Source organism: Symphodus melops, assembly GCF_947650265.1.
Source record: "Symphodus melops genome assembly, chromosome: 12".
NCBI lineage: Eukaryota > Metazoa > Chordata > Actinopteri > Labriformes > Labridae > Symphodus > Symphodus melops.
In genome coordinates, this window is record NC_136702.1 from 10,301,820 (window position 1) to 10,319,011 (window position 17,192).

Here is a 17,192-nt window from a genome sequence, read left to right on the forward strand (position 1 = left end):
CAGGATGTCTGTCTCTTCACTCATCAACTCACCAACTCTAAAACTTGACAAACATCCAAGACACCTCGCCCAGCCCAATGACTTCTGAGTGTGTGACTATCCAAATAGCAGTGAAAGAATTTCAGATGTTCAATTGCATAATCAGGTGCAGTGTCAACATTTACATTTTCCATTAGTCATTTGAGTTTATTTTGCTATATTTCAGATCAGTTTTCTAAAAGGCAAACATTTGACCTACACAAGTATTCTACTGTAAATGCAACAGTGTTGAAATCATGTTGAGTCATGCAGGAAAGAATAATCAAATATATTTTAATAAGAAAAGTCTTACTTTTACCCTAATACATCCAGGCATTGCAGTTTTTAGTACATGCTAATAAAATAGGTATAAATATTTTTAAGTCACTATTTTTTTTACCAGTGAATTATTTTAGTCTGCCTGTGAGCTTTTTTTGGAAGTAGGTCAAGTTGCCTTGTTGATTGTAACAAAGAGACAGGTCAGACAATAGTTTCTAATACATACAAGAGTTTTGCTGTGTTCTTTTTGCCATAAAAAATGTGTTTACAGATATACCATTGAAGAGCATCTTAAAAGTAAGATTATCCTTCTGTAGCATAGCTCACTACATTGATATCTAATGGATCAATTAGCATTCTTTTTTTTATAGAGGTTAAGAAAACTATATTTTGATGGTACTCCCCTATGCTGTTGTAGGTAGTTTAGCCTGAGCGTTTTTTCCCTCACTGAGCATTTTCAGTAATTGTTTGTATTGATATAATTATTGTATTATTGGCTGAATTTCCTCCGTAATGATTCTCCATGTTCCCATCGGTCATGTCTGACATGATCAGTTTGGACAAATATACATACATGTGACTCTGTAGCCTTTGGGTTTGTTGTGCTAACAATTTACTGCGAAAGCTTTGTTTTCAACAATCACCCAAAAACCTTACAATGTGTGTATTTTACACTCATATGGATCCTGGTAAACTGTCAAATAAGTGCCAGACTATCTGTTTTATCTTTGCATTTTATTTGACACCATGGCTCACTCTGTTGACACAAAGTTAACCGTTTTTTAAGAAGCAAGCAACCAACTGCAGACACCACTTAGTCAAACTCTGTTTGTACAACTGTCTCTGCAGGGTCCTAGCACTTACCTTTTCTGTCTTGCATTATAAATCAGTCTTGAATGTAAGCTGCCCTGTGTTGCATGAGGTTAGGTTTTACGTCAGTTGTTGTTTTCACCAAAACAGTTGTTTTAATCCAGATCATTCAGCTGTGGGGACCATGGTCCTTTGTGTGTTTCAGCCTGTGTCTTGCTGCTGTCACAGCATTTAAATGAGCATTTTGCTTCGAGGGAGAATGAAGAGTTTTTGTCAGCCTCCACTCATCGTGGATGATTAGAGCAAAACGTCTCCCCATCTTGACTGGAGATCGCCACAGCTCCAGATCACATGCTCGGTGATTGAAGGTCGCAATATTTTGAATTCTAATGGGGCAGCGAGATGAATTGCCTGAAATAGACTGTAGGATCTTCCTGCTTCCTCCATGTGCCCCCCTCGCCCTTCCACTGTGAAAGGAACCACTGGGAACGACGAGGCCCGATGATCATAGAATTATTGGATGGTGATTCTAAACCCTTCAAAGTGGAGTTGCTATGGAGATCTCGCTCCAAACTGTGAAATGATTCACCTTTGAAAGGCTGGAGGGCCTGAAAGCTGAACACATCATTGTTCAGGTGGCGGTTGGTTAGGAAATTGCTGGTGCCTGTGCAATCAGCAGCACTATAGTAGTTAAGGATCTAAAAAGGTTTGTTCTCGGAATGATGTGGGACAACAGTGGTGTGCATATGTTGGTTCCATTCAATCATGGCACACTGCTGCTCCAAGGTTTAACAAAATAAATAGAATGACAGAGGTTAAACTAATGATAAGGGTATTAAAACTGTTGTTTTCAGCCAGTGACCACCACAGTCCCATTTAAAATGCAGCAGATCAGAGTTTTCTGAAGAGCTCTACCTTACATGTAAGATTTTTGATAGTAACATCAAACATGTTGGAAAGATGCACCAATTAAACTGGCTTTTGTATGATGTGCATGATTACATAGTAAGTGGGGACATGAGAGATTCTGGTTTACTATCAATAACTGTGATTTCACTGTGATCTATTTGGAAAGATGGGATCATGTAGAAAACGTGAGTGTATCTCTAAAGGGCTCAAACCTGCCATTTTCAGGTGTCAACGTCCTTTTTAGCATCAAATGTATTTGCAATAATTGACATGCAAAGAAACAAGGATGGCTATGCCACAAACTCTGTTACAGGAGCAGAAAACTACACATTGCAGTCAATTTCATGTATCCCCTAAAACGAATGTCAAGAAGATATTTCTTGAATGAACATAAATACCCTTGTGTGCATTGCCAGTGTGTTTTATGCTGAGAAGACATGCATAATGTGCCTTTCCTGACAGACTCATAAAATAGCTTTTACTGCTCTGAATACCAGGAGAATTGCGGCACTGAGTTTGCATGAACATTTTAAAAGCGGCATGAGGAATGCAAGTTCTTTAGATGTGCTCTTACCCCGTCTTGCATGTAAAAACCTGCACAGGAAGTTAAAAGTCAATGAATACTGTAATTTAGCTGAATTATGTTGACCACATATCCTCCCAGGTAGCTACATCAGAGGAAGCAGCTCAATCAGTATTGATCTCGACTTGTCTCAGATGACTGCCTTGTCTGTGTACCTGACAGAGAAGTAATGATAGAAGATAGCTGCTGCTCACTGGGTGTTTTCAGGTGTTATACCTGTACGGACTGGAAAAAGATTGCTCAGTTTTTTTTTAATACTGAGGCTGAATACTCCTTTTGAGGTTAATGAGAATGTCATGTGTTGTCTTCTTTTTTTTTTAATTTGTATTTCTTTCTAAAAAAAAAAAAAAACATGGGTTCATGTTTAAATGTCAGTTCATGCAGTTTTGTCTCCTGAGCATGCAGTGCTGCTGCTAGTCTATCATTTTGCAGAGATTAGCCTGATCCCTAATCAGGCCACTGAACAGCACTCACCCTCTGCAGACTAATCCTTTTGTTCAGCTGATAAAGGAGCACCTGTTAATAGTGTCTTCAAAACATGTTCTATTGAAATGAAGCAGTAAAATTGAAATTGTAAGACAGACCTGACTCCAGAAACAGGGCCTTTCCAACCTCTGTCTTCCCCATTCTTGTGTGTTTTTACTGTCTTGCATGTGGCTTTGTGTGGCGCCGCAGCCTCGTAAGCGCTGTCTTCCCAGAGCCAGTTGTTAAGGACTAATTGTGGAGATTGCCCTCTCAGATTTCTCTTTCTCTCTCTCTCTCTCTCTCTCTCTCTCTCTCTCTCTCTCTCTCTCTCTCTCTCTCTCTCTCTCTCTCCCACCTCACACATTTGTTCTCTAGCTCTAAGCCTTGAATGGGACGCCTTTAAAGGGGATGTGAATGTTAAATTAGGCGAAATTAATTAAAGCAAATTACTTTGGAATATGTGGCAGTCAGAGGAAAGTGTCAGCTGATGACTGAATAGTGAGCGATCAGCTGCTCCTGCGCTCTGAAAGCTGCTTTGAAATGTTGATTTATTTGTTTTTTTATTAGTGATATAGAACATTAGTAAGTGTTGATTATTAATTTCAAAAAGTAAAGAATGTGCTGCCCCTATACTAGGTGTTTGAAATATTTTAATTAATTAGACTTACATCATTTTATTTGTAAAATTGTGATTTATGCCAATCATTAGAGGTCTAGTTACCATTTGAAGCTTTTTAAAAAACTCTTCAAGTCTAATGAATATGTACAAATTTGAACCACAGACTTGCATTTTCCATTTGAAACACAGTCTATCAAAATTGTACATCATAATTGTTCATAATGTATGTATATTCTTGCAGCTAACAAAATGATTACATTGCATTATATTTTCCTAGTGCATGCAGACACAATAGCAAATTTTCATTCCAATCAGCACTGAACAGGGAGCTGGTAAATTGGAGCAGCAAAACAATAATTCCACTGATTAGCCCCTTTCTGTGTGGCGTAAGCGAACTGTTTATACTGTGGAGTACCTCTGCAAGAGGAGAGGAACCAAAACAGCCTGATTAGGCAAAGAGTAATTGGATAAGTTCATTTCAGCATGAGGACAACGCACAGGATGACAGCTTGCACAAAACTCTGCAGCTTCTGTTGACTTGCATGAGTAATAAGGAAACCATTGCAGTATTTCTGGTTTGTCATTCTGTCATGAAGCATTAATGTTTAGATGTGAATGAGTAATGCCTGATTGTAATAGAGCTTAAGTCTACGGAAAAGCAGGTACTTCTTCCTCCTTCACCTAGCAGAAGAATAAGGCATTGCGCTCTGTGTGCTTGATCAGTAAGGGATTTTATATTGGTTCGATTTACAATTTGAAGTAGCTTACATTTGAAAGAACACGCAGGCAATGTTTTTAATGTTCAAATAGATATCTGCCAAAGCTACTCTTTGTCTCTTGTGTAAAGACTTCTGACAGGTTATAACTGTAGGTGAATGCAAACAGTGCATGAAAACATGCTCATGCTGTGTAACTATTGCCATGCTGACTTTGAACAGGTCAATCTTACCATCTTAGTTAAGCATGTTTACATAGTAGCTATTAAAATTAATTTTATAGGGAACATGAAAGGCTTCACAATTACATGGCAAGCCATCAACTTGACCATATTACTGCCATTTTTCTTCTGCAGTCCTGCTTAGGGTTGGGGGCTAAAATGCTGTTAAAATGTCATTCTACTGTTTTCCAGTTTGAAAGTCATTTCAATTTGAGAAATCTAAAAAAAAATGATAATTTCGACAGCATTTGACCACCTATTAAAAACAGTCAGACACAAGCAGTATTAACATTTAACTATTGCCCTCTACTGGTACACAGAGACTGAAAGCAAATATGATAGTGTTAACACCATTTATTTTGGAACTTTCTAAAATATCGTAAGATAGGAATTAAATGTTAGCATTAGGTCTTAGAGTAGCCAATTAAGCTTTTTTTTAGGATACATACTTTATGATGATGCCATAAGATCTCATATTCAACTTTACTTTCTTTTCCTTATTATGTGAGACGCCAATAAATGATCATGTTTATCACATAACGTACACTGAATAATATATTATAATTTGAACACAGTAGGATCACATAATACAGCATTTTAGCGTTCCCCCCACGAAAATAGCCTCCATGGGATTATGGTGGAGCTATTTTTTTAAAACAAAAAATGTCAAATTCATTGTGGTCCTAAATAATCTGGGCTTTATCAATGTAAAGGGGATTAATCCTGTAGTCAACCTGTAGTCAACCAGGATATTGAATTGATATAAAGAATGGCTTGGCACGACTTTGCTGTAAAGACTATACAAACCCTCCAGTGATCTACATACACAGTAATGCTTTACCTGAATCATCCTCAGATATGCCGTTTCCCATCATGACTATACGTACATTTATGAATCATCAATATTTTCTGTATGTATCATTGTTAGAACTTGTTGAGAGATAATGTGACAACTTCATGACAAGTATGAGGATCACTTCAGTGACGTAATTACCCCGGGGCGGCCTATATCCTGTCAGCATACCTTTATCACTCAGGCGTCTGTAAATGAATATGGCTCATTGATAACGTTCACTGACTCACTGTGCACATTCCAAACATGTCCCTCAACATAGCAATAGTTAAAATAATCATTCACCTGACATCCACTTTTTTGTTGAATGACATGGCATTCCCATTAAGCCACAGTGTGAAACTTCACAAGCTACTGCTATTGATTGATTTACAAACCAATGCAGCCATATTCCCAATCAAACCACACAGTACATTTTCCTTAGTTATGGCATCTCTAACTGTAGGTAAGAATGAATTTTACTTAACATTTTTCAGGCAAACCCTCTAAAATATTGAAATATACCCCTCTTATAGATTATATCACCCATACCACAACAAATAAAACGTCTACAGAAAAATGACTTTAATTGTCAGTTAAAACAGAGAGGCTTTAGTAGTTAGTAAGTATTTAGTTTTTCCAATTTTTCCAGGACAACAAGTAAATGTCAGTTATTTTCTTGAGTTTTGCCCTCATTTATACCGGGCTGCCATTGGCTCTTGAAAACTTGGGGCAGGAGTATATGCGACTCAGATTGATTGACATATTTCTCAGCAATTCATCTCGTCGACTGTACACTGCTGGAATGACAGCAGTTGGCTACTTTTTCTTCCCCTCATACATACATGGTCTGCTTTTCGTCACCCTTACCACAGTGCCTCAAGCGATCACCTTGTTTACCTACAGTACAGTGGATACACTGGCCTTGCTCACAATATGCCAGCTGAACAGTGTATGTGAATGTAAAACTAATCTGGTGTCGGAGGTCTCTCAAGATGTCATCATTTTCCTTGCTATGAATATTATTTTGAATTATTTTCTTTGCAGTGTATGTGTAAAGGGGGCAGTGATTCTGCAGTAGCACTTGAAATAGGGAGGAATTTATTTACCTCCAGAATCACATACTTCACCTTTCAGCTAAGCATCTAAATTGTCGTTCCACAACTAAGGGGTTCTAATCCCCCTTTTTATTTACAAAAGTATTGACAAAAAAATAATAATTGTATGGGCTTTACATTTAAGTGACCATGGGTCATGTGGCAGATGTACCCCCTTGTTTCATCCAACCGCTTTACCTCCCCCTCGCCCCCCTTAGCTCTGCTGAACCATCAGGAGTCCTTTAAGGCTGCTGCTGGCTAAATGCTCTGCTTCAGAGGCTCATTACCTAATCACCAGCACAGCAACCGCTAAGACGCACATGATTAAGGGAAGGACTGTCATCTATCATCAGTAAATGTTGACATTTTTCTTTTAAATGCACCTATTTCTGTTTATTCCTCCCATTTTTTTTACCTAATGACTAATTGTTTTAAGACAGAGGGTCACAAAATGCATGACCAGACATTCATGCAGATTGACAAGACAAGCCTGTTTAGTTGCACTTAAAGCCAATTTAAGTGGAACTTACTTTGACATTGTAAGCTGGTTTATAACAGTTCTGACACCTGGAAACTATAAAAGAAAGATTAAATGTATTCCTGAGTATTTTATTGTATTTGTTTTGACTTTCATGTGACTCCCACTGAGCTATTCTGTGTGAATGTTTATTTTTTTCCATATTCTCTACAAAAAGGTTGTGATTTTTGGGTCTAAATCTAATCACTGTTTCATATTTGATCCCTGGAAATCAATACCATCGATTCTGGGGCTGTGATTCTTTTGATTATACTTCATGTGTTCATGTGCAGCAGTTTTGTTGATTGAAATAAAAATCGAATACTGATTCTCTCTCTCTCTGTTTGTGTCCTGCCGCTGCAGGTGCTTTTGAGGACGAGGATATCATCCATGTAGAGGGGACAGTGGACCCGGTGAGGGACATGGAGATCATCCATGAGGAGCTGAGGCTGAAGGACGAGGAGATGATCGGCCCTATTATTGACAAGCTGGAGAAGACGGCCATTAGAGGCGGTGACAAGAAACTCAAACCAGAATACGTGAGTCAATGTCCCAGCAGGCCCTTTGCTCCCCCTCACAGCAAGGCACAAATAATAACCCTCCCACACACATGGCCAAGGAGAAAAAAAAGTATGTTTTTTTTTTTATCTTCCTCCGATAGGTCTCACCCCTCCCCCTGCCCCATTTTTTTTTCTTTTCTGAGATTGAAAGTGATCAGGGGTCAGGGGTTTTCTGCTGTAGAAATCATTAATAGAGTTACTTATTCAGCCGCTGACCCTGGGTCGCAGCACTGTGCTAATGAAAGTGTTTCCACACAGCTCTTTTCATCTAAAGTAATACTCAAATCATGGCACAGCTCTTGCTCATACGAATACACCTACTGTACAGCAGCTCAGGAAATTGTATAAGGCCATGCAGTCAGTGACACATATACCTATACTGTGCTATGAATACCATAAATGTTTAGAAAAGTGTCTCTCAGAGGATTCCTTGGGCCAAACGCAGGGTAAGATGAGAAAAAAAAAAAAACACATTCTGAATGTCAGATCACAACGTATGTGGATGCACACACACTGAGGTGGACATATTGTTAAGGTAATGAGGCCGAGCAGCTAACATTAGCGATGATTTGGTTGTCAATGTCTCATGATGCCCTTCCATCACTGGAGCAGGATGCACGCGAGGGGATTTGGCCTTTCACTCAGAGCCACATGCCCAATTTCAGACCCAGACACACCGAAGCTCTGACCACTCATTACACTAACGAGAGGGGCTTTTTCACCTGCCGCAGAGGCCCTGTGTTTGGTTGGTTCCCCTCAGACTCCCCCCCCCCCACACCCCCACCCCCCAGAGCCAACAGCACTTCCCCACACCCATGTAAGCCCCACAGACAGGAGCCATTCAGGCTAGGCAGGTGGCCGCTTACGCACATAATTGCTAACAATTTTAGGCAATGAATAAAAATGATACATTACTTGTCAAAGGTTGTGCACACGTTGGCAAGTGAAATCTATAGAAGACCTCTTTAGATGGCAAAGAATGGTGCTTATCAAAGGCTGCAGCGAGCTTTTAGATGGGAGGGATTGTGTGATTGTCTCAGAGGCTGAGCCTGGCGTTTGGCACGCTCAGCTGTGCACAAACACATAAATATACACGTTTATGTTAGCATCTATATACACAACATGTGTATCAGGAGCATGTCTATATTAACAACTCAAAGAATTTGAGAGAATTTTACTTTCTTTTGTAGAGCCACAGGATACTGCGAAACATAAAAGAAACTATTTGGATTATTCCTTTTTTTTCCATTTCATCATGTAGATCTATTTTTATTATCACATTAATATCCCTGACAAGATACAAAGAATGTGTTTTGAAACTCGCTTTCTCTGTAATATTCACCTCACTGTATTAGCAAACACTGTGTGTTTGTGATTCCTGTGGAATTGTTCCACTTTCTTTCCCCTCTAGTTTCTTGTCTGTCAATAAAGTTTGACTGAGTCCAGACAAAACTCCCCATGGGGACAATAAAGTATCTTATCGTATGAATCCAAATAAGCCTTGTGATTTGCCTTATGTGTTAGAAACATCTTGACTATTGCATAATATTACACAGACACAAGAATGTCTGATGGAAAATTTACCTGACGCTAAATTAAATTAAGGCCTGCGATGGCTGCACATTTGCATTTTTGAATTTTTGTGAGAAGAAATAATAAGTCTTGGGGTGAAAGTTATTACTTGTATATCTAAGACATTACTGCTATTATTCAATGTATAGAAACACAAAACACATAAGTGGATGATTAATGAATTCAAGCAAAAAGGGATATCAGATAGGGAAAGGATTTCTTAAACTTAGGGGGGGATTAAAAAAAAACATTGTGTGTTGCTGCAGCCTGCACTCACAGCTGCAGATTTACTGTTTCATGACATTTTATTTTGGAAGGGAAAAAGAAAAAATCAAATATCTGAATTAATTTTAATAGTACGTTGTGCTTACAATTTTGTTGTCAGGTTGAGAAAAAAATCGCTATGTATTTCGTTGTCAAGTTGAAGCTTAATTTGTATGCACACAGCGGCACAGGGCTCATATATATGCATAGTTAGGAAGATTTAAATCCATTTTGCCAGTGATGTGTTTACAAGAACAATGTTTCATTGCCTTTGTCTGTATGAATCCTCAAAATCCCTATCCTCACAAAACAATAATAAGAAGCCGGCCCACCAGCGGCGCTTCATGGTGGCAGGCATATGTGTTTGACCCCTGTGGGACCTATATGCCTTTTATTAACACCTGCCTGTTAGAGGAGCGCTGCACGGCGGCGGCGAGCTGATGAGGGAAACCTGGAGCGGGTTCAGCCTATGTCACTGGCCGTTTTCTGTTTCCATTTCACAGATGATTAATCTCTCTGTGAAGACTTGGGACGGCGCGGGCGGAGTGTATGCAGCTCTTCCTGTGCTCTCTCCCGCTGGCTGCACTCTGGCTGCCTGACTAAAAGGCCTTTAGAATTCCTGTGGAGAGAGATGTGCAAAGAGTGAATGCAGCTGGCTGGGGGTCAGTGTGTGGAGCTTTTTCTGCCATTGTGTAATTGAGGCTCTGGCAGGATTTTTTTCCTCAGTTCTTTCAAAAGGGAGTATGATTGTGAAGTGCTGCAAGGGTTTGGGGAGGGGAAAAGGAGGTAGGGGGAGTGTTGCAAGGGGGTGGGGGAGTTTTTATATGAAGGGGGAGGTCAAGTTGACAGGAACAAAAAGAATGTGTTCCGCTAATTTCTGCGGGGCTGGATCAACAATAATAGGCTCAATTTCTTTATTACAAATTTTATAACTACCTCCCTCCCATTTTCCCACCCTTTTCCGCTTCCAGATCCTGTCAAGACCCAGTCGTGCCTGTGGTCTCAACCCACAAGTACCTCAGTGATGAATGTGGCGTAAAGGGCTGCAAGTGCTCAATATTTTCTCCAGAAGAAACGGCAAATAATTAGTTCTGTTCCTCACTGGTACATATTCAGTATGACTACATTCTGCCAAGAGCCTTAAGAAGGACCAATAATTTACACCTAAACTTCCAATTAGTTCTCCGCTCTTTGCAATCTTATCTCCCCTCTCTCGATCCTTTCCATTAAAGAGCTCTGATGGAATATTGATGTTAAAACTCTGAGGGAGACACCCCAGAAGGCATTTTGTCATGGTTTAAAGGAGGGGAAAGGGGGTCTTGTGCGTGCCATCTCTGTCAAAGCCAGGCCTCTCCTGCTTAAATGTGAGCACAGCCAATGTTCATTTTGGCATCAGGATGCCATGCATTTAGGAAATAATTACCCCATACCCTGCTGGGTTTATATTCTTTTTCATCTCCTTTAATGGCTTCTTGTTCATTCTCTTTTAACCCCAAACAGGACGTTATGTGCAAAATCAAGAGCTGGGTAGTGGATGAAAAGAAACACGTCCGTTACTATCATGATTGGAACGACAAGGAGGTAAGCCTTTGATGTTACAGTCACATTTATTAATGTCATTTATCTTGCTAATCTTTTCATCTGGCCTGAAAGTACAACTGCTGTTTCTTCCCTCTTTTTTTTTTTCTTGAGCAACACGTCTTTTGTGCAAATCACTAGTTAATATTATGCAAAGTCTTTTGTTGGTTGTATTTTGACATTACTTTTGTACAAGCTAATGACATCTGGCCGCGCTGATCTTGATTTTCAAGGCTTTATAGTGACAACCCACAGTGCCTATACACCAGGCCCTAATTTGATTTGGCTTCACTTATGTCTGCCTGTGCTGTCCTCAAAGGCTGCTTTTGAAAAGTTTGTGTTCTCAGAACTTGCTTTCTCTGCCTTTGCCACAGATTGATGTATTGAACAAATACTTGTTTTTGACATCCAAACCGATGATGTACCTCGTTAACCTCTCAGAGAAAGACTACATCAGGAAAAAGAACAAATGGTAAGTGCTTTGAGGAAACGCGAGAGCTGTCTTATTCCCTTTTACTTACTCATTTCTTCTTTAAAACTGTTTGCATGCCTGTGCATGGGCTTGATGTGTATGTGTTAGCCTCACTGATCTGCTCACTGTGGTCTCCTGCTGACAAACACCATCATATCTTTGTGAGACAATCTGCCTGGAGGTGGCACTAACTCTGCTCTAACACAACATCCAGCTCTGCAACAAAAAAAGAGAAAAAAAAAGAAAAAGAAAAACAACTACTAAACAACCAACCCCCACATTCTGCACTTCATTAAGCACATACAAACACATGGTCCCAATTTTTCCATCAAAATGTGTCATTACCTTAATATCAAAGAAAATGAAGGCTTTACATGACAAATAAACAAACATGTACATACAAAGAAAAACATGTAATTAATTTGATCTTGAGGGGGCCTATAAATCATAACATTACACTCATGTCTAAAAGTGCTTTGTTCCAAATATTTGGTTTTGTCTTCACATGTTGTTGCTCAAGTAGCTTTTTACAAGCATCATCATACTGTCATAAAATTCCCACAGATCATAATGACAGTCGAAGCTTTCTAAATATACAGTCGGACGAGGAAAAATGGCATTTGCACGTTTGTTTTGCTTCAACTCCACCACACACTGGCTTTTTTTCTTCTTATCTTTGTAGGAGTAATACTTTTTAGATTGTAAGCTTACGAAAGCATGACCTTTAATCTACTGAATAAACTTCTTCTTCGAGCTCCTCTGTTCTCCCAGAGATACTTTTTATAGTAATGTTGTATTGTGACCACAGTGAGAGCACATCTCCAAGGCTGGTGTTAGACATCCATTATATCTGAAAGGGCTACTTTTCCACACTACAGCCGTTTCGTCAATAACACCAACTTGTGGATTGTTATCACACTTTTCCAATTGCCCTCTAGGCTTGTGGTGTCACTCCTTACAAAATTTGTTTTTGTGCTTTACTTGGCAGCATTGTATTACACGGGAAGTTGTTTACCTACAAGCGTTTGTTGAAATGTTCCTGACATGGAACTATGACTGTCAGAGACGGAGGAGGGAGGGAAGCAAACTCGTAAATCAAATGATTCATGGCATGTGGAACGTCCGTCATCAGTAGGTAGAGAGGGGTTGTTTTTGTCATGTTGCGTGTGTGTGTATGTGAGTGGGGTTTTTTAAACTGTGTGAAATGCAATAAATCTCAGAGCGTTTTAAACAGTAGTGCTCAGGTGTCCCGAGGGCTCCGTGTTGAACAATGCCGACATCAAAGTGTTGATGTTTGACAAGTGATGAGTCACTTCCCTTGTCCAGAGAAGAGCTCACACCTGTATGGAGATGATTACAGGTAGATCTAGCTGCCCCTAATTGTACAATAAATGCTGCTCTCAGCCCTAATGGCAGCTAGTCTGCAACAGAGACGCCAGACTGCCATTTGGCTGTCGCCATGCCCCCGTGTTTTTCCACCAGCACAGTTGAGATGATGATACGGTTAAGGACTATTCAAAGCAAACAGCTAGACAAATTGCAATCTCAGCTCTAATGTGAGAAGGAAAAAGAAGGCGAATCCCAGAATGAGGCAAATAAGCCAATCTTATCTGTGTCTCTCTGAACAACCATTCAGACCATTTCACAGCTTCGGATCCCCGGGTTTTTTTCCCGGTGCTTTTTCAAACATTTTTAGTGCTTTGTTCCGCTAATGCTTCATGCTAATTATTTTCTGCAAGCATGCCTCAGCAAACTTATTACATAAGTTTATCGCATGTCAGATGATTGATTCAGACACCTAAGAGATAGAAGATGATTGAATAATGCTGCAGATTTTAACTCTTACCGAAGACTTGAATAGTTCATTAAAAGCCTCCAAAAACAGTTGATCGTTAACTGATCTCAGCCTGTCTGGAGTATGGGAATCACATACCAAGCTGCCCTTGTTTGGACAAGAATACACAGTATTAGCTTTAGCGAGCCATCATTAATGCAAGGATCAGACAAGGAGCAAGGCCTCCTTTCATCCCCAGGTTCTCTGCTGGAGACAGTACATCATTTACTGTTGAGAAGAGCACATGGCTCCAATCCTATACAGTGTATGTGTATGAGAATGCGTCCATGTGCATGTTTGAAGTCTGTTTCAGAGGCGACTCCACGCTCATTTGGATGCTGGCGTAATTGCGGTGTAGAGATCAAAGGCTTGTCGGCCGAGTGATGTTCCAGAGGAGACTTTACCACACAGCCCTCTCCTCTGTGCAGAGGGGGCCGCCTGCTGCTCACCGCTCCCCTCTCCCCTCTAACCATGCACTGCCCCCTGCACATCCCCGCTCGTAAAAAATGATTAAGGCCGCATTTGTCATGTGTTTATGACTGAGAGGCATTGCGTGATAAGGAATGGCATCTACAAGAGTCTATCAAGAGACTTTCTCCTCTTTTCCCCGGCGTCAGCGAGCTGGCTGGACAACTGATCCTCTGCACCACATACTGTAGTTTGTATGTTAGAGAGGGTCATTAGAGCACTGTTGATGATGTGGTGGCTGCAGCCTGCACAGTGTTAGTGTGTTTTCACTTGTTTATTTTACAAGCTCACTTGCACCATCTTTGTGTATCTCACCTAATTTTAATATATAACACATTAATTCAATTCTCCTCAGAAAACCAAGAAAAGTCACATTTGGTGATGGGAAAGGACTTCAGAATCGTCCAGATGTACTGTGATGTTTTTCTTTCTCGTCATTTCTTTTTCCTGCTTTTTTTCCGCTTTTGGACAATGTGCATTAAAGTAAATTGGTGCCTCTTAAGTAGATATGGTGACCTTTAAGGAAACCAGCAAGCGTGACCTGTCTGTGAGTGCCTCTGCAGTGTGGGTTTTCCTGGTGAGTGTAAGAACTGCAGGGTACCATCGGATAGAGCTTTTATTAACTGTGTATGTCTGTGTGTGTGTGTGTGTGTGTGTGTGTGTGTGTGTGTGTGTGTGTGTGTGTGTGTGTGTGTGTGTGTGTGTGTGTGTGTGTGTGTGTGTGTGTGTGTGTGTGTGTGTGTGTGTGTGTGTGTGTGTGTGTGTGTGTGTGTGTGTGTGTGTGTTTGTCTGTCTGCTTCTATGCAAGTGTGTGTGTGTCTGAAAAAGTACAGGCATGGATGGTTCTGTCTTTGATGTTCCTTGCGACTTATTATTCCACTTTTTTTTAATACTTCATCTTACTGTTTATTTCTAAACGTGTGTTACATTAGGTGTCTCTGTTTTGTATGCTTTAAAAACCACAACTGAAAAGTCACTTACCACAGCTGCTCTTCCAGTCAACCTTTTTAATCATCTTTTTTTCTCCTGCCGCAAAGCCATAAATTCATCTTTCATAAATATCTCCCCCTTTATTTGTCTGGCATGGTGTAATTGAGAACATGCCGTGCTTGTGTGCTCGTCCAGCATGATGTTGAAAAGACAACAACCGGTGTGTCTTTTTCTGATACTTTCATAACCAGAAAACTCCTCACAGTGTTGTCCAACAAAAAGGACAACGTTTTTTAACAATACTGAATCAACCTTTTACCTTATAACTAGTGAAAGGAAAAGATTCTAGATGTTTGATGCTTTTTTTGTTACTGTCCAGAAATCTTTAAAAAAACAGCACTGAATTGTAAAGTCTTGTCTGTCTAGCTGAGTCCTATTGCATTTGACTCTTGTGTGTGAGAGCTCCCTTGTTGTCCATAAAACAAATAATTGAGCCAAATCTTTGGACTAAGTAACATTCATTGTTTTTCTGACAAACTTGGAAACTGTGATTAATCCATCCTACCTTAAAAACTCACAAACAGACAAAATGTTAACCCATCCAGAGCTGATAGTCCCAAAATACGCAAGTAATGAGTGCCAACCTCTTTAATGCGACTTTTATGCATTTTAAAATAATATTTCCTATTATTTATGACTTGTTCAGCGAGTTTTGTTGTCAGTTGGAATTAATCAGGGTGCTATGGACAAGGAGACATTCAGGTATTGATGTATGACAAAAAAGGCTTTACTAGATTGTATAAAAATACCATCAGTCTTATCTTTGATGAAGTTTCACTATGTCTCTAACTCTGTAAAAACATGCAGTGACATTTTAGGTGTTACGTATAGGAAATACAGTTGCACTTAAAGAAGAGCCGAGAGGCAGGAAGATGTAGTTTTCTACCGTGCCTGATTTTCTTGTTGGCCTGTAGGAGGAGTTTTGAAAGGTAAAGTAAAGGGAGCACTAATAGCATTTGCAACATGAGATGTTGTACCTATTTTCCACAAACCTTTAAAAATAGATCCTTCTTCATAAATGCGGAGTTGTTATTTGTGATGTGCATCTTTGTTTTTTGGTATTGAAAAAGGTCAGTTGTAAGAAAAATGTGCATTTTCTTTCTCAAGATTTGGCAATCAGCCAGACATTTCTGAGCATCAATCATGATTTACAGACAGAAGAGAAACTCCGATGGGGTATGAGAGGGAGACTTTTATGACTCACTGAAAGCTACTCCATGAAAGCAGTCACTGCGGCCCACTTCAGCTATACTCCAGACCATAATTCCCATAAACACAACTGAAACTTTATTGAGTGCAAAACCACCGGCTCCATCCAATTTTTTAAGGAACTGCTATCTGGGGAGTAAGAGTTCACTTTTCAAAGCTGTGAGGGAGATATACGATCGCTTGCTCCTTTTTTACTTTGTGCACAAACGTCCACTCTCTCCTTGTATTGTGTGGGATCCTGAAAAACACTTTCCCATGGTAAGATGTACCCTTCTGCCCACAGCCTGTCCTAATGGATGCCTTCAGCCAACTTTCAATGAGAGAAAACAACAGGAGAGTCTGTATAGTAAAGCTGAAACAGATGGTGCTAATAAAGTCCTGTCATTACAGTTAGCAAAGTTATTGACTGTCCCTAGTCCAGGTAATGAAAGGACACTGTTGACATGTCACATGTCACCCTGTTGTCTTTGTTGTGTCCTGGTGGTGAAGACAGCGTTGTTGTTGAACTAATGAGACAGACCCTGAACTTCAGACTTTTCCTGCTCTTGTGTGTTCTTTAATGATCCTGCAAGAAGCCAGTTTGCTCTCCAAATCCAATATAAAATGTCACTTTTCTTACATTTAGGAGGCTTAAACTCAAACATGCTAATCTGAGTCAATCCCCTGTAGTTCAAAATACCTGTAGACATCTCCAACTGAACGATATGCATGCTGGATATTGTTCCCTGTAAAGCCTGTTGACTATAGCAGGCATAAAAAGAAGCGTCTGCAGGTCGAGGTCTGTCTAATGATATATTTTGAAAGCTTTTGCTTTGTTGAGCGGTGCTTTTTATTATCTTTGTGATAAGGTTAAGACCAAACACACATGCCGCAGTGAGCAGCCTGCAGCCTCGGCGGCTCTAATGAGACAAATAAATGAATTTAGCGTTACCACATACAGCTCCTGAATGCTTATTATCAGGATTATTGTTGAACTCTTTTGAACAAGGGAGAGAAAAATAAAGATGCTGGATGGGAAGGGGGCATGATTGGCTGATGTTACATATGTCCTTGATTACCTTTCTCTGCTTTTATTCTAATAAGTGGCATTCTTTGTACTCCCTGGGACAGCTAGACAGTCTGACACACGATGAGAATAAATATTGCATGTGGTAGACATTAAGCTGTCATCCTCGGAGG

At 40.0% G+C, this 17,192-nt stretch overlaps 1 protein-coding gene across 1 annotated transcript in view; it reads left to right on the forward strand.

Moving 5' to 3' along the window:
• LOC306832446 (obg-like ATPase 1) overlaps positions 1 to 17,192 on the forward strand; it is a 38,342-nt gene that overhangs the window by 9,855 nt on the left and 11,295 nt on the right. The window contains exons 5-7 of the mRNA XM_079357130.1: positions 7,430 to 7,605; positions 10,963 to 11,043; positions 11,415 to 11,512. Coding sequence (XP_079213256.1) covers positions 7,430 to 7,605; positions 10,963 to 11,043; positions 11,415 to 11,512 — 355 coding nt within the window. The remainder of the gene's footprint in view (positions 1 to 7,429; positions 7,606 to 10,962; positions 11,044 to 11,414; positions 11,513 to 17,192) is intronic.